The sequence below is a fragment of the Hemicordylus capensis genome, chromosome 6 (assembly GCF_027244095.1).
Source record: "Hemicordylus capensis ecotype Gifberg chromosome 6, rHemCap1.1.pri, whole genome shotgun sequence".
Classification (NCBI taxonomy): Eukaryota; Metazoa; Chordata; class Lepidosauria; order Squamata; family Cordylidae; genus Hemicordylus; species Hemicordylus capensis.
The window spans coordinates 102,555,405-102,572,578 of record NC_069662.1 but is presented as its reverse complement, the minus strand read 5'-3'; the positions used below and the strand labels follow the sequence as shown (position 1 = coordinate 102,572,578).

The window sequence follows — 17,174 nt, the reverse complement described above, 5'->3', positions numbered from 1 at the left end:
TATCAAAATATGGAATACAGTAAAAATTGATTTGCAAAGATGGACTAGAATGAACTTATCTTTAAGGGGAAGAATTTCAGTTGTCAAGATGAATGTTCTACCTAAAACGTTGTTTCTTTTCCAGACTATTCCTATAATTAATAAGTTAATCTGTTTCAAGCAATGGCAAAAGGACATAACCAAATTTGTTTGGCAAGGGAAAAGGCCAAGAATTAAATTTAAAAATTTAATTGATGCTAAAGAAAGAGGTGGTCTTACTCTGCCGGATTTAAGGTTGTATTTTGATGCTGCTTGTTTGACGTGGTTAAAAGAATGGATAACATTAAGAAATCCCAGAATACTTGATCTGGAAGGATATGATAGAAGGTTTGGATGGCATTCATATCTGTGGTATGATAAAAGTAAAGTGCATAAAGACTTTCTCAATCACTATGTAAGAAGGAATCTAATGGGAGTGTGGGTAAAATATAAAAAATGGCTGGAATCTAAAACTCCATTATGAGTATCCCCGATGAAGCTTTGGCACGTAAAGAGATAAATATGCAATCTGAATGGGGTCCCTATAGGGAATGGGGTACATATAGGTACCCCATCTGAATGAGGTACCTATAACAAACATACCTTGTTATGTTTTCAAGAGAGGGGCTGTAAATTAAAAAACCTAATCGAAGTACAAAATTTGGTTAGTAACTGGTTTCAGTATCATCAGCTAAACGAAATTTACAAGAAGGATCTGTTGGATTTGAGGATCAAATGTTGAGATTCGAGAAGGAATTGTGTGAAAATGATGAAAAATTAGTCTCTAAAATGTACAAGTTGTTGCTTTTGGAGGAGACAAGAGATGAAGTGGTTAAAACGACTATGATAAAATGGGCTCAAGATGTGGGTCATAATATAGATATGGCAGCTTGGGAAAAATTATGGAAAACTGATTTAAAGTTCACTGCATGTTATACTTTAAAAGAAAATTATTACAAGGTGGTGTACATGTGGTATTTGACACTGAAAAAATTAGCATTAATGTATAAAAATGTTTCAAACAAATGTTGGAAATGTGGACAATGTGAAGGAACCTTTTTTCATATGTGGTGGTCATGTGGGAAAGCAAAGGCCTTTGGGGTTATGATATATAATGAGTTGAAGTTTTTAAATGACATTTCCTAAGAGGCCAGAATCCTTCCTGCTGGGAATAACACAAGGAGAGTTCTCCAGAAGAAATTTAACATTTTTAATGTATGCAACCACGGCAGCTAGAATAATATATGCGCAGAAATGGAAAGATAATAAAATGCCCTCAAAAGAGGATTGGTTAATAAAAAATTTGGAATACGCTGAGATGGCAAAACTTACAGCACTCATAAGGGATGAAAACTTAGAATGTTTCAAAGAAGATTGGGAGCCATTTTTACTTTACTTAAAGAACTATTTTTCCAATATGGACCTTTCAGCAGGGTTTGAAATTTAGTAACAGCAGGTTGGGTAGGGTAAAATCGAGTTTGCAATGTGGAGTATATGTGTTTTGAATTATTATAGCAATCGTAGATTTGTATAGTTAATATGAACCGTGCAGACTGGTAAGCAGGAAGTCAATATTTACTTAATTAAATGTAATTGGACTGTTAAGATATTGTAAAAACCAATAAAATTTTAAAATGCTAAAAGAAGAAAGAAAAGGGATCCCTATAAGTGGAAGGTCTGAAAACTAATAATGTTAATTCCTCACTATATTTAATCACCTTTATAGTCATCATTATATTAAATACAATATTACATTGGTTGTACAGAAGTTATACAAATTGTTATAGGCTTACGTAAGCCAGCATGGTGTAGTGGTTAGAGTGCTGGACTAGGACAGGGGAGACCCGAGTTCAAATCCCCATTCAGCCATGAGACTTGCTGGGTGACTCTGGGCCAGTCACTTCTCTCTCAGCCTAACCTACTCCACAGGGTTGTTGCTGAAACAAGAGCTTCCCATCTCAGACAATTTTTTAAAAGATCTTTAGACACATCTCTTCACCCAGGCTTTTAATTAAATACCATTTTAATAGTTTTAAAATATTGTTTTAAAATTTAAATTGTTGTAATGTTTTAAGTTTGACGTCATATTTTAACCAATGTTTTAATTTCTCTGTTATTTATTTGTTTTAACTAATGTTTTAATTTTTCTGTTTTCTTCTTCATTGTAAACTGCCCAGAGACATAAGTTTGGGGCAGCATGTTAAATAAATAAATGAAATAATATTTTGAAATCTAAATCTGCAGCAATTTACTGGAGCATTTTTTCATACAATGCAACACACTATACAGAATGTCTAATTAAAACCCCCAAAGCTAATTATATTTAGGAAAGCTATTTTTAGCCTATTTTCTGAATGAAAGAATCATCGTGCCTCTGTTCATTTCTTTCTTCCTTCAGGTGCTATCTCCTACCAGAGGTTAGCTATCATTAAGGCTATTCTGACTTTGGATGCCACTGCTCTAAAAAGTTGTAAGGATGTGCATCCAAAGCATTCCTACAAGTTTTTCAGCCAGGATGTTCTTCATCTTCCAAAGCTACTTCCTTTAATCTTTCCCTGCATGATTAACTGCACTAAGGAGTATTTTTCCCCTTTAACAACATGGCCAAGATATTCAAGTTTTCTTCTCTTAAATTAGCTTTTTCTCTTTTGCCATTCTTCTCAAAACTTCCTCATTGGTGTATATCTACCCATGATATTCTTAATATAGGTAGATACATCCAAAGTGCGAAAGATTCTAGTTTGTTCATATTCTGTTTTTTAAGTGTCCAAGCTCGCATTCCGTAAAGCAAGACTGAATAGATGTTAACACCTCACCATACGAATTTTCAGTTCTATATTGAAATCCCCATTACAAAGCTGATGTTTCATTTTATACAAAAGCCGCTCTTGCCATTTCAATCCTTGTGTTTATTTCTTGTGTAAGTACTGTGATTGTGTTCACTTAATTTCCCAAGTATATATCTCTGTTCATATCTCCCCTCAAATAACTTTTGCATATACAGATTTGTACTGATCTGATCAATACAAATCAAATTCACAGCTCACAGGAGGGGGTTTCTAGGAGTATCCCCCCCTTGGGAGATGTCTCCCCACTCCTATCCACCATGTTTCACGGTAACAGCCACTCAGAAGCATAGACGTCCCTTTGTAACTCATTCACTGACATGCTGATACAATTCACAGCACATGGGAAGGAACAGAGGCGTATCCAGGGAAAATAGCGCCTAGAGCAAGCACTGAAATTGCACCCCCTGTCCAAACATCTGACACTCATCTTTCAGATAACTTTACCATAATATCAGCTGAAAAATACAAGGCAAGCTTGTTAATCTTTTAATATTTCAAAAAATATTTAGCAGTGGACGTAGCCAGACCAAAAAAATGCTGGGAAACTACACATTTCAGTATGCTGGGGCTCATGAAATACCCAAATACTATGTGAAGGTGTACTTGGAAAACTAAACGGAAGTGCCTGTCTAATTCTCTACTATGTATTATAGCATCACTATTACATAAGTTTTAAAAATAAATGGAGAATTTGACTTTTCCCAGATACTCTGAAAATAATTAAAGGATATGCAGAGTAAACTGTGTCACTGCTTGGAATATATTCTAGTATTTCAGAAAGACAGGTAAAATGAGAGAAAGAGAGCAAGAAACTCCCAGTGGGCCTTAATACTAAGGATTTCACACTGATTCTAAGAAAACTAATATTATTGACATCATATTTAACTCACTTATCACAAGAGCAAATGAATACAATCCTAGCTCATAAGCTTCAGCTCAGTATTCACAAGCCCTAATTCTCTGTACATAGTGCCAATCTGAATATGTACAGTGACTTATATTATATAATTTTTTCAAAATTACCTGTTGCCCCTTCAGGGAGCTTCCTAAAGACCATGTGGGGGAGTCTGCAAAGGTTCCCCCTCCCCCCACTGGCCTCTAGTGCCTCGCAGGGACCATTTGAGCATGTGCATTGGCCATTTTTAAATATATATATATTTAAAAATATACCCTAGGCCTGGCATGGCCTAGGGCCTCACAGAGGCCATCTGAGCATGCACGGTGGCCATTTTGTTTTCAGCAGCCCTTTAAAAAAAAAATTTTTTTTTAAATGGCACCCCCTTCAAGTGGCGCCCGGGGCATGTGCCCTGCCTGCCCCACCATAGATACGCCCCTGGGAAGGAAGCCTAGTAAGAGTCACTGTTAAAGGCTGAAAGTGTGTTCCGTAAGAACTACATGTTTTAATCACATTTGACAATTGGTCCAACCGAGTTTTCTTCATCATCTAACTTTCCAGTCTTTTCTATACTCCAACAGAGCCCAGATCATGGCATCTGTGTCACAACCCCTGCTTCAATTGTCACTCTGAATCAGGTGGTCCAGGGCAGGGGCCCAGTGCTGGTTCTGCCTTTTCACATTCCATCAGCCCAGTGTAAGGACTGGGTCAGTGCTGGCTCTACCACCTCAGCATCTGATTCAGAGTCACAACTGAATGCATAGGCTTAGGATGAGAGATGTCTGGCTTGGAATTCGTGCATGCAAAAAAGCTATTGAGATTGCAGTCAATCACAAACTGAACCCAAGAGCGGTATGATGCAGCCATAAAAAAGGCTAATGTGATTTTAGGCTGTATTAAGAACCCTAGCTTCCAAGATACAAGTAGCAATAGTTATACTTCATTCTGAACCAATCAGACTTCATCTGAGCACAAGGAGCATACAGATAAACTCAAATGGATCCAAGAGGAGAACAAAGATGATCAGGCGTTTGGAAAACAAATCCTATGTGGAGACGTTGAAGGAACTGCCAATATTTAACCTAGAGAATTTAATTTATTTAAAATATTCATACCCTGCCCCTCCAGTACACTACTGCTCGGGGTAGCTCACAACATTAATAAAAGATCAATAAGGTTAAACCAGCTAAAAGACCAGGCTAAAACCACAATTACATTTTTTTTAAAGTTTCAAATTATAAGTTAATAAAAAGCTAAAAACCGAGAACTATAAAAACTAAAGAACCTACCAGCTATAAGCAGCAGATAAAACATTAAAAAGTCTCTTTAAAAAGATGTGTTTAATTGTTTTTTTTAAAAAAAAATACTGAGGGAGGGAGCATGGCGAAGCCCTTCGGGGAGGGCGTCCCAAAGCTGAGGGCCACAACCCAAAAGGCCCTGTCTATTCCCTGCCAACTGGATCTCTGTTAGTAGAAGACTAATAGGAGGATGCCATAGCACTCTTCAAGCACCTCAAAGGCTGCCACACAGAAGAGGGCAAATATCCTCCAGAGGACAGGATTAGATCTAAGGGGCTTAAGTTACAACAGAATAGATTTTCAGTGAACATTAGGAGAAACTTAACCATAACAGTAATTTGACAACGGAATAAGTTATCTAGGGTGGAAGGGCCATCCCTTGTTCGAAGTCTTCAAGACGCTTGGGAATCATCTGTTGAGGATGCTTTAGCTTTCAGTTTCCTGAACCAAGCAACTAGGTGGTCAACAACTTATTCTACATCTACAGCTACATCTACAACATTTTCAATGTTCTAAGAATGTTGGTTTCTTTTTACACAATTAAGAAAACCTTGTTTTCAACTCATACCCTAAACAACATGGATTTTCTCATGTCCAGAGTGTACCCCTCAGGATAGCTCACTGCTCCTAAGCTTAGCCTTTAAAAGACAAAAGAGTTGTCCAAGGGTTGGAAACACTTCCCAGTATAACTGAAGTGGCTACAGAAAGATATTGAAGCATCAAGAAATAGAAAGCATATGAATACACAAGCAATGAGACACATTAATAAAGGCAACTTTGGATATTACTTTTGTGCTCTAATAAGGGAGGAGAGCTGGTCTTGTGGTAGCAAGCATGACTTGTCCCCTTAGCTAAACAGGGTCTGCCCTGGTTGCATATGAATGGGAGACTTGATGTGTGAGCACTGCAAGATATTCCCCTCAGGGGATGAAGCCGCTCTGGGAAGAGCAGAAGGTTTCAAGTTCCCTCCCTGGCTTCTCCAAGATAGGGCTGAGAGAGATTCCTGCCTGCAACCTTGGATAAGCCGCTGCCAGTCTGTGAAGACAATACTGAGCTAGATAGACCAATGGTCTGACTCAGTATATGGCAGTTTCCTATGTTCCTAAGAAGCTGGATTCAAGTAGGTGGGCACAAGCTAGTCCTAGGCCAAAACAAGAACTTCTGTTCTCAGGCCTAAACCTACTTTCTGCTGCTCTTTATGATTCTAGTTCTCTACTTTTCTCCTGACCACCTTAAGTGGCACAGTGGAGAAATGCTTTACTATCAAGCAGAAGGTTGCCAGTTCAAATCCCCGCTGGTATGTTCCCCAGTCTATGGGAAACACCTATATCGAGCAGCAGCAATATATAGGAAGATGCTGAAAGACATCATCATCTCATACTGCGTGGGAGGAGGCAATGGTAAACTCCTCCTGTCTTCTACCAAAGAAAACCACAGGGCTCTGTGGTGCCAGGAGTCAAAAGTGACTCAATGGCACACTTTACCTTTACTTTTCTCTCATCTGCTCTTCCCACTTTATCTCAAAGCCAGTACAAAGGTTGTAACAATAATGCTTGACCATTTCAGAAACTACTCATTTTCGTTTACAGTTCTCTGTTTTACAAATTCTCTGTTTCAGCTTTAAAGAGCAGGGACTTGCATCTCATTAGAGGACAAAATTAGTTCAAACTTCACAATGGAAGTGACTGTCATTTGCACTCCTGAAATCCTAAATACTCTATGTAGCTTTCTTAACCACAGTTCTTTGGGTTGCTGAAGGATACAAAGAAATAAAGAGCATCTGGAAGAGGTGTGATGGGTGGTGGTGGTGGTATGGAAGGGGAAATCACCATCAGAAAGGGTCAGCAGAAAGAGGTATTTATCTGCAATGAGTAATCATGGCTAATTAGTTCTTTGCAATGACTAGTAAACATTTAACTTTTTATCCAATGTGTAAGAGACTTAGCTAATTTTTTATTTAAACTATTTAAACTCTGCCTTTCAATGGGAACACAATCAACAAGTGATATAAAAGTAACAAGAGATAGTAACAAGTGACTAATTAGCTTGCTCGCTTACCATTATAGGTTATCCTTGGTTTTGTCAAGCACATCACAAGATGTAAATCCATTTCATCCGAAGATACAAACTTTGAACAAACAGGGCACTTAAATCCTAGAGCCAAGAGGGGAAAAAAGAAATATTATAAACTTAGAAAAGCTGACATTTCTGTATAGCTCTACAAATAATTCAAATACATATAAATCATACATACAAAACCTAGTTATTTAGGTTTTGAAAATATCTTTGTGCAAACAGTACTCATGGGCACCACTACATTAGGACTGGTGCTCTGGAGTGGACATAACTGAGTCCATTATGTCACATCAAAAATACATACCTTCTTTGCAAAACATTTTTATGGGCATATAGTCAGTAGAAGCCCTGTTCAGCCTATGGTAGGCCAAACTCGGTAAAATTAAAATAGATTATATGGGGAAACTGTGCACTAGTGTCAACAGACAAAAACCTCAATTTAAAGAAAAACACAGAAATGGAAGTGCATACAACAGTGGAGTTTTAACTCAATAGGGAATGAAGTTGAAAGGCCCCCATGATGTCTGGGAGTAGTTTACAATGGAGGATGGCAGCTGGCATCTCTTTTCCCCTGTGAGAAAAAGTAGAAACTAGGCTCTGAAACTTTAAATACACATTGCTCTAGAAACAAGTTTCATCTGAATGGATGTGGTCTCTAGAAATCCTTGCCATAATCTTTCCCTAAACATGTAGGGCTCTCTATTCCTGCCAAACACTAGAAGCAACCTCATAATTAGGACAGGGACTAAATCAATTTCACTCAAAACTAGGTCAGGAAGGCTAGACAGCTGCAGGTCACAATCACAAGTAGTTGTGAAGTCTGGACCACAGCCAGCATCTGCCGCACATTCCTTGAGAATCTTAGTTTTTATCTGAAAACAAGAAAAGCAAGTACTTAATCCTTCTGACTGCAAAGGAAGTAACAAAGCTAGGCAGTCTTGCTTTCAGATTTATTGGTACAAATCCAAACATGTCATATGTCCAACTCTAAAACTATTTTACAAAGCGTTTGTACATGCACAGCTCTGCCTGCCGGACAGGACTGCTTCTGAAGTGTTACACAGGAATTCAAAAAGTTAGATCATGACAGCCCTTAAACCAGAATGCAACAAATTGATCACCTTTTCTGCCCTAGTTAATCAGAAGGTAATACCTTGTAGTACTATAACTACATTAACCATATCAATATACAAAGTTAAATAAAAGGTCTACCATACTGACATATGCTTTTCCAGCAATGTCCATGTGGAGCCACAATAAACAAAATTATTAATGACCCACAGCAACACTAAAAACATTAGTATGACATCTGTATCTTGTTAGCATTAATATCTATCACCCAAATTTTTGCAGGCTAGAAAGAAGTCATCCTGTTCAAGAGACAAATCCTTTGACAATATGAAAGATTGACCTATCCAACTAGCTATCTTTGCTTGGGTGAATGAAAATAGTTGTTCTAAATTCCAAAGCAACGCACACAGGCCCTTTAATGTTGTTTTTTCTTTTCATGCTGAGTCTTCCAACAGTATTCACATCTGATTTCCTAACAAATTGCTATTGATCAACTGCTAGTGAAAATGTCACCTCAGATTCTACATGTGTTTTAAAAAAACCAATTAAGTTAGTTCACAGTGCAAGTTTGCGATTATCAAGGAGCAGACAGTCCGAACACTAACACAACTGCATTATGCGCAACACTCTCAGTGACACAAGCGTACACCATTAAAAAGAACACAGGTTGGACTAATATTGCAAATCAAGTATGTACGTCAAGCAGCACTAGAACTCAGGTACATCAGTCTTGATAGTAAAACATCCATCTGTTAACCATTTCAAGATGTCAAGTAAGTCACAGATCCTCTCACTGGAAATAAATAATCCACAGATATATCTGCCAGAGTACCTAGAAATTTTATTATCAAACAGGAAAGCTTTCAGTATGCTCCACTATTTGGGGGGGGGGGGCATTTAAGATGCCATCAGCAATGCAAGGAGACAGAGCGTGCACCTTTTAAAATGACACCAGACTATTTTATGGTGGGATGCAGCATGAGCAGCATCATAGGTTAGAGTGTCATGCATTGCTTTTTGGTGTTTTTATATTTTTATCGTTTTAATATTTTAATGTGATCTTATGGAATTTTATTTTATTAACATTTGTAAACCACCTTGGGATAAATTTTATGATAGGTGGTATATAAAATCAAATGAATGAATAAATGAATAAATAAATTACTACAAATACATACACTGTCTGCTGCTCCTGACCCTAAAAGGGACTACCGTATTTATGCAAAGGTAAATCTTGCCTCACAAACATTTTGGAGTTCTTTGAGAGTGTCAGCAAGTGTGTGGATCAAGGTGATCCAGTTGACATAATATACCTGGAATTCCAAAAAGCTTTTGACAAAGCTCCTCATCAAAGGAACTTTGAAACTAAGTTTCCTGAGGAAACTTAGTGGTCATGGGATAAGGGGACAAGTACATGTGTGCATTGCTAACTGGTTGAAAGAAAAGGAAACAGAAGGTAGGTATAAATGGAGAGTTTTCACAATGGAGGGAAGTAAGAAGTGGGGTCCCCCAGGGATCTGTACTGGGACCAGTGCCTTTTAATTTATTCATAAATGATCTAGAAGCAGGGGTAAGCAGCAAGGTGGCCAGATTTGCAGATGATATCAAACTCTTTGGGGTAGTTAAATCCAAAACTGATTGTGAGGAGCTTCAAAAGGATCTCTCCAAACTGGGTGAGTGGGTGACAAAGTGGCAAATGCTGTTCAGTGTTGGCAAGTGTAAAGTGATGCACACTGAGACGAAAAACCCCAACTTCAAGTATACCTTGATGGGATCTGAGCTGTTGGTAACTGACAAGGAGAGGGATCTTGGGGTCGTGGTAGATAGCTCTTTGAAAGTGTTGACTCAACGTGTGGCAGCTGTGAAAAAGGCCAATTACATGCTAGGGATCATTAGGAAGGGGACTGAAAACAGAACTGCTAATATTATAATGCGCTTATACAAAACTACAGTGCGGCCACACCCAGAGTATTGCGTACAATTCTGGTTACCACATCTAAAGAAAGACATTGTAGAACTGAAAAAGGTGCAGAAGAAGGCATCCAAGATGATCAGGGGCCTAGAGCACCTTTCTTATGAGGCAAGGCTACAACACCTGGGGCTTTTCAGTTTAGAAAAAAGACAACTGCGGGGAGACATGATAGAGGTCTATAAAATCATGCATGGTGTGGAGAAAGGGGATAGAGAGAAATTCATCTTCCCCTCACATAACCCTAGAACCAGGGGTCATCCCATGAAATTGATTGACAGGAAATCTAGGACCAACAAACGGAAGTACTTTTTCACACAATGCATAATCAACTTGTGGAATTCTCTGCCACAAGATGTGATGACAGCCAACAACCTAGATGGTTTTAAGAAGAGTTTGGATAACTTGATGGAGGAGAGGTCTATCATCGGCTACTAGTTAGAGGGCTAAAGTCCACCTCCAGCCTCAAAGGCAGGATGCCTCCGAGTACCAGTTGCAGAGGAATAACAGCAGGAGAGAGGGCATGCCCTCCACCCCTGCCTGTGGCTTCCAGCGGCATCTGGTGGGCCACTGTGCAAAACAGGATGCTGGACTAGATGGGCTTTGGGCCTGATCCAGCAGGGCTGTTCTTATCCAAACAGAAGATGAACATGAGCTAACCACCTAAGAGAGAGATTAGATACTGGATATACCTGTATTTAAAAAGGAACAGCACTCTGTTTTTAGGACACCACCACCCCCATTTCTCACATCAAAGAACTTGGGGGGGATATTCTTGGATTCAGGTGAATACAGTAGATCCTGAAGGGAAACACTTTAGTTTTATGGAGCAGGAAATGAAAAAGCTAAATCTTCCTGGCTACACCAACTGTTGAATACAAAACCCAGCTATAATCTTTGGACTCCGACTTAGAATTTCCCTCAAGATTGAGCAGGTTTCAAGGAAATTCTCCTAGTATGACAGCCAACTCTTTACAGCACTCTGGTTCAGCTCAAATTCCAGTCCAGCACAACTCCAGTACTCCTACAGATGATGGACAATCTCTGATTATTGGCTACTGGCTGGGGATGATGGGAGTTGTAGTCCAAAAATATCTGTAGGTCCGAAGTTGTGCAGCCCTGAAGTCAGAGTAAAATCCTGCTCCATTGGCTTAATTTGTTTTCACATACAATAATGGCTTCCAATTCTTGACAATCCACCCATTTCCCTGTCTTGCTTAGGGACAATTACTAATTACTCTTCCATTACTAATATCTATTTTGCTTCCTGACCTCTGAAATTAGAACTGAGCAACAGAATGAACTGCAGATCCAACCTGGAAACCAGGCTTAAACCATACCAGAAAGCACACATTCTTCTGCTTGTTAGGTTCATGCAGAAGTCCATACAAGAGAGTTTGCTTTTAGAAGTCTGAGATTATGACCTTAACAAACAAATGCCAAACCACTAACACTAAAGAGACGGGGGGGGGGGGGGGGGACTAGCAGCATAAAATCATCGTGAAACATGTGGGGCCCATCTCAATTCATACCAAAGGTACAGCAGAACAAACAGGTTTTCAGCAGCCATCTAAAGGACAGGAGAGAGAAGGCAGTACAAATATCCCAAGAAAAGGAATTCCAAAACCTGGGAGGTTGCCAGTGAGAAGCCCCATCCTGCATACTTGCCAGCCAAGCCTCAGCAGACATCGGCATGCAAAACAGAGTCCCTCCCAATGATCTTGTTGGGCAAGTAGAAGTTATGTAGAGAAGTTAATTTAGGACATTGGCTGACAGCCTAATGAAGCTTGCATGCTTTGAGAGAATGTGGCAGTGTGATGGGAGCCCTTGCACAACTCCCTCAGTCTCCCCAAATGTGAGCTGTTGGGCAAGAGCCCTTAGAGTCCAAAGCATTCCCCGCACTCTGGAAAAGCTTTGCGAGATCAGAAACAGACTGCCGAGGGTTAGCCATGTACATGCTTCATTAGTTGGGATATTAGCCCCCATGTGCAAGATCAAGCATTTAAATTAGACACCCAGTAAAATACCACTCTTGAAATTGATTCAGGGGTTTTTTTAGGCAACATGCTATTAAACTGTTTCAAGGATCAACTTCATATTATGTTGGGTTTTTTTAAACAAACAACTTTAGTCACTTTGGTTCCTGCCTCATGTCATCTTGCACCAGAAATGTTTAACCTCTTGTTTGAAAGTAAATGAGCATCCCTTCACCAACTGGACAACTTGTGTTGCAAAAGAACCTCCCCTCCATCTTGAATTTCAGCTTTGAACCTCAACAAGACCATTCCAGACAGGCTGATGCTAGGAGGAAAGTAGGCCTCCATCTGGACCAAAAACAGCAACCTCATGCAACTGATGCTGTGCAAGCATTTAAGCACTCACCCTGGAATTCTTAATTCTTAAGCTGAATCTCCATCTGGAGCAAACAGTGTCTTAAAGAAAAGACAAGCTAAGAAACAGAACCACCATACCATGAAATGTAATCAAGGCAAGCCCTTAAGACAATTAGATTTGACATTAGATTTAGATTTGGCAGAGAGCCAGCATGGTGTAGTGGTTAGAGTGCTGGACTAGGACCGGGCAGACCCGAGTTCAAATCCCCATTTAGCCATGACTCTGGGCCAGTCACTTCTCTCTCAGCCTAGCCTACTTCACAGGGTTAGTAAAAGCAAATCCCAAAACAGCATCTTCCCGTTGACAAGCTTCACTCTAAGGTTTCTTCATGGAGCTGCTTGTTGTTGTACCAAACTCCATTTTTGTTCAGATATGATGGTGCAGTGTGCAGTGCTCATCTCCATGTAAGAAAAAGAGGCCACAAGTGCAAATATCCACTGATCTGCCTCTATTAGCATGATTTTAAATATATTTACGCACCTCATTAAAAAAATATCTCTTTACAAACCCTCAGTTGTTTAACAGGCACGTCCTTACATTAAGGCTTACAAACTGATAGAAGGTAAAAAGTCAAAATCTTAGCTATTTACAAACTACCCCAATAACTTCTAATTGCTGTCTCAAATTTGATTAAAAGGGGCACAACAGGTCTACAGCCATGTACAGTACCATCATTTTCACTTGCTGAAGGTTTTCAACTAGGGCTTGCATAATATAAGGACTGCCCCCCCCCGCTTGCTTTCTCCCCTTGCTTGTCATCAAAGATCTGTGCCTCCCATTAATCTTTAATTAGTTTAAATCTGTATTAAACAACTGACTTGCTTACTCTGGTTTAAAGGAACAAGAGCGCAAGTGTTCAATACAGACGTTGCCTCAGGTACAAAATGCAGCTCTTGTTAAAAGACATGCTCCCAGTGCAAGGGAAACGGAGAGCTACCAGCATTAACATCCAGTTTAAGACTGGGAACATGTACTCCAAGAAGTTACTCAGGAGTCCCCACAAAGGATAAGTGGATAATTTTGGCTCCTTTCTCCCTCCAAAGTATCTGGAGAAGTATGCATGTGTGCACAAGGCATCTGCAAAAAACAGACTGTATTCATTGGTGCAGAGAAGGCATATTTGGCTCAGTATCAAAGAATGGATCTTTGCCTGAAGAAGCTCACAAGAAAAAATATGCAAGTTAAAGAAGCAAAAGTTATGTTTACATGTGATCGTTAGCCAATTGCATAACACTGCATCAAAATCTACCAGAAAACCACCTCTGTATCTCCATTTGACCAACCACCACAGAACTAGTAACTCTTTTCTGTCAGTGAAAAATATGCTTGCACGTGTGATTGACATGGAGGAAAGTTGCCTATATCTAACACACACAAGAGATACAAATTTGAATGCAACTTGAATCCAGTAAAGCATTTTCACAAGGGAAAGAGAAGAGGGGCTCCCACATCTCCACAAACACTGCCCCGCCAAACACCACATCAATGCTGTTCCAGAGAAGCCCCCAACCCTCAGATTCTGGGAAGGCATCAGCAAATGGGACCAAGCAATGTGCTAAGAGAGTTAGTGGGACAAAGGTTGCAAAAAGCTGTATTATCTGGGTGATGGTTAACAAGCGCAATAATGTTTATGACAACAACTAAGAACATAACAGCAAGAGGCAGCTTATATTCAGCTGCCTTAAACATACACAATGTTTTATCAAATCAAAGAGGAACACAGAAGACTCTGAACTTAAGAACAGAGCAGACAAAAGACAAGAGAGCAAACTCCAGACATTAGAGCATTATGGCCATCAAATAAATGGATGTCCTTGGAAAGCATGCAAAGACAGAGTGTCCTGGGGAGCCTCAATTCTATCACTACACAAACAAGGCAATAAATGCAGGTCTGAGAAAGCATTGCGGTAACAGACTGGTCTGTAGTCTACAAAGTTTTCACCAAGGAAAGTGAGGGCATAACTGTGTTCTCACTAAGGTAAAACTTTGTAATATCTGATTGAACTGGAATACTTACCAATACCTATAGGTTCCTGGAGGAACACAGCAGCAATAAAGAGAAAGAGGAAAACCTTATCAATGGCAGAGAAGTCAGAGTTCAGTATTACATACATACCTGCGATGGAAACTTCCCTTAAAAAAATACTAATGGCCGATTCTGACATATTTCCCGTTGGAGGCCTAACGCAGGTGCATTGCTGGCTTCTGCAACTTGTTGTTTTCAAATCAAACACCAGCCTCAGAAACATGCACTCCCTTCACACAAGTTCTCTGAGCGGTTTACAAAACATTAGCATACATGCAGATGTAACCATGGTCAAAGCTACTCAGATTCCTATTATAACTAGGATAGAAACGCTTTACAAATCCTCAACTAAGAACTTGGAATGTTTGTACAAATGTAATGCTTAACCAATGTAAGGCTCACAAGGGGAAGTGGGGTAATTCTCTCCAGGGAGCACAATTTCTAAGGCAGATTCCCAGTTTGCTAACCACAGTTTGCAGAGCCAATGTTACATCTGCACCAAAAGAAAACATGTAAAAAGACCTACTATGAAGATGCAAAATGCACATGGATTTTGAGATTCTGAGAAACTGGTTTCCAACAGTACTTTTCTAAACAAAAAACATTGTCTAGATCAGCCCTAAACTTTATGATGTGATTAAATCTGAAGTTCAAAGTGAAAAACTGCAAGGGTGGTGGAAACCAATAGTAAAATGTAACCTTAGCTTTTTAAAAGGACTAATAGGAACTGAACAAGAGCAGAGGCCTCACAGTTTCATTTTCTGTCAGGCCTTTTCAGCATACCCATTGGTGACATGTCAACATATTAAATAGCAAGACAGGAAAGGAACTGGGAATTCAGTCCCAATGCAGGCTGGGAAGGAGACTGGACTTCCTGTTACCCAAAACCTTTTACTTAAAGCTAATCTGTCTACTAGGAACAAGTGGAGAAAGACAAACCATTCTTACTAATGACCACCTACAATGTGTGAGAAAAATCAGAATCTCAGTGCTATAAAGCATGTAGGGATGTGCACGGAACTGGAAACAGCCAGTTTGAAGGGGACCAGGGAGGGTGCTCTTACACCACCACCCCGCTGGCGCTGTGTTAAAAAACAGTCCTGCAGGGTGGCAACACACCACCTTGCCACCCTGGTGCACGTCGGACCAGAAGTACCACCAGAAGTACCCAGTGCACATGTGTGCGATGTGCACCAGGTACTCCCAGGAGTACTTCTGGTCTAACGTGCACCGGGGTGGCAAGAAGGTAGGGTGCTGCCCCGCGAGACCGATTTTTTCATACAGTGCCAGCAGAGGAAACACTGGGGGGGGGGGAAGGGGGAGCACGCTCCCTGGTCCTTAAAGCTTACCCCCCACACACACACCTTCGAAACAGCCATACCATTGGAATTTTGAACCAGTTCAGAGGTCTATAAGCAAGTAGATGCCAAAGAGTGAATTGGACAGCATTTTCGATACAGTCAGTACTAGATCCCTGTTAGTGGTCTGGGAGCATTGACATTATAGTGTTGCTGCAACCAAGCAGGTGGCTGCAATTTCTTTAGGGTAGTGAAATCCAAAAGAGATTGCGAGCAGCTCCAAAAGGCTCTCTCCAAACTGGGGGAGTAGGCAACAAAATGGCAAATGCAGTTCATTGTAAGTGGAAAGTGATGCATATTGGGGCAAAAAACAAACTAACCCAACTTCACATATATGCTTATGGGGTCTAAGCTGTCAGTGACTGACCAGGAGAGGGATCTTGGGGTTGTGGTGAACAGCTTGTTGAAAGTGTCAACCCAATATGTGGCCACTGTGAAAAAGGCCAATTCCATGCTTGGAATCATTAGGAAGGGGATTGAAAATAAAACTGCTAATATTATAATGCCCTTATACAAAACTATGGTGCAGCCACATTTGGAGTACTGCTTACAGTTCTGGCCACTATACCTCAGAAATGACGTTATAGAACTAGAGAAGGTGCAGAAGATGGCCAACAAGATGACCAAGGACCTAGAGCACCTTCCTTATAAGGCAAGGCTACAACACCTGGGGCTTTTTAGTTTAGAAAAAAAAGACTGAGGGGAGACATGATAGAGGTCTATAAAACCATGGTGAGGAGAAAGTTGATAGAGAGAAATTCCTTTTCCTCTCATATAACACTAGAACCAGGGGTCATCCCATGAAATTGATTGCCAAGAAGTTTGAACTGAAAAAAGGAAGTACTTTTTCACGCTATGCATAATTAACCTATGGAATTCTCTGCTACAAGATGTGGTGACAGCCAACAGCCTGGATAGATTTAAGAGGGATTCAGATAAATTCATAGAGGAGGACAGGTCCCTCAATGGCTACTAGTCTGAGGGCTATAGGCCACCTCCAGCCTAAGAGGCAAGATGCCTCTAAACATCAGTTGCAGGGGAGCAACAGCAGGAGAGGGGGCAAGCTCTAAGCTCTCACCTGTGGGCTTCCCAGAAGCATCTGGTGGGCCACTGTGTGAAACAGGATGCTGGACTAAATAGGCCTTGGCCTATTCTTAAGTGCAGATCTGATAATCTCTTGGATTATCACTGGTCACTGGAACCCCATATAAGAGCAGGAC

At 40.2% G+C, this 17,174-nt stretch overlaps 1 protein-coding gene across 3 annotated transcripts in view; it reads right to left on the bottom strand.

Moving 5' to 3' along the window:
• ZNRF2 (zinc and ring finger 2) overlaps nucleotides 1-17,174 on the bottom strand; it is a 107,624-nt gene that overhangs the window by 52,013 nt on the left and 38,437 nt on the right. For all 3 annotated transcript variants that reach the window (XR_008309522.1, XM_053259658.1, XM_053259657.1), the window contains exon 2: nucleotides 7,119-7,214. Coding sequence is in view for 2 of the 3 variants with exons in the window: in XM_053259658.1 (XP_053115633.1) it covers nucleotides 7,119-7,214 (96 nt within the window). In the remaining variant the exon portion in view is untranslated. The remainder of the gene's footprint in view (nucleotides 1-7,118; nucleotides 7,215-17,174) is intronic.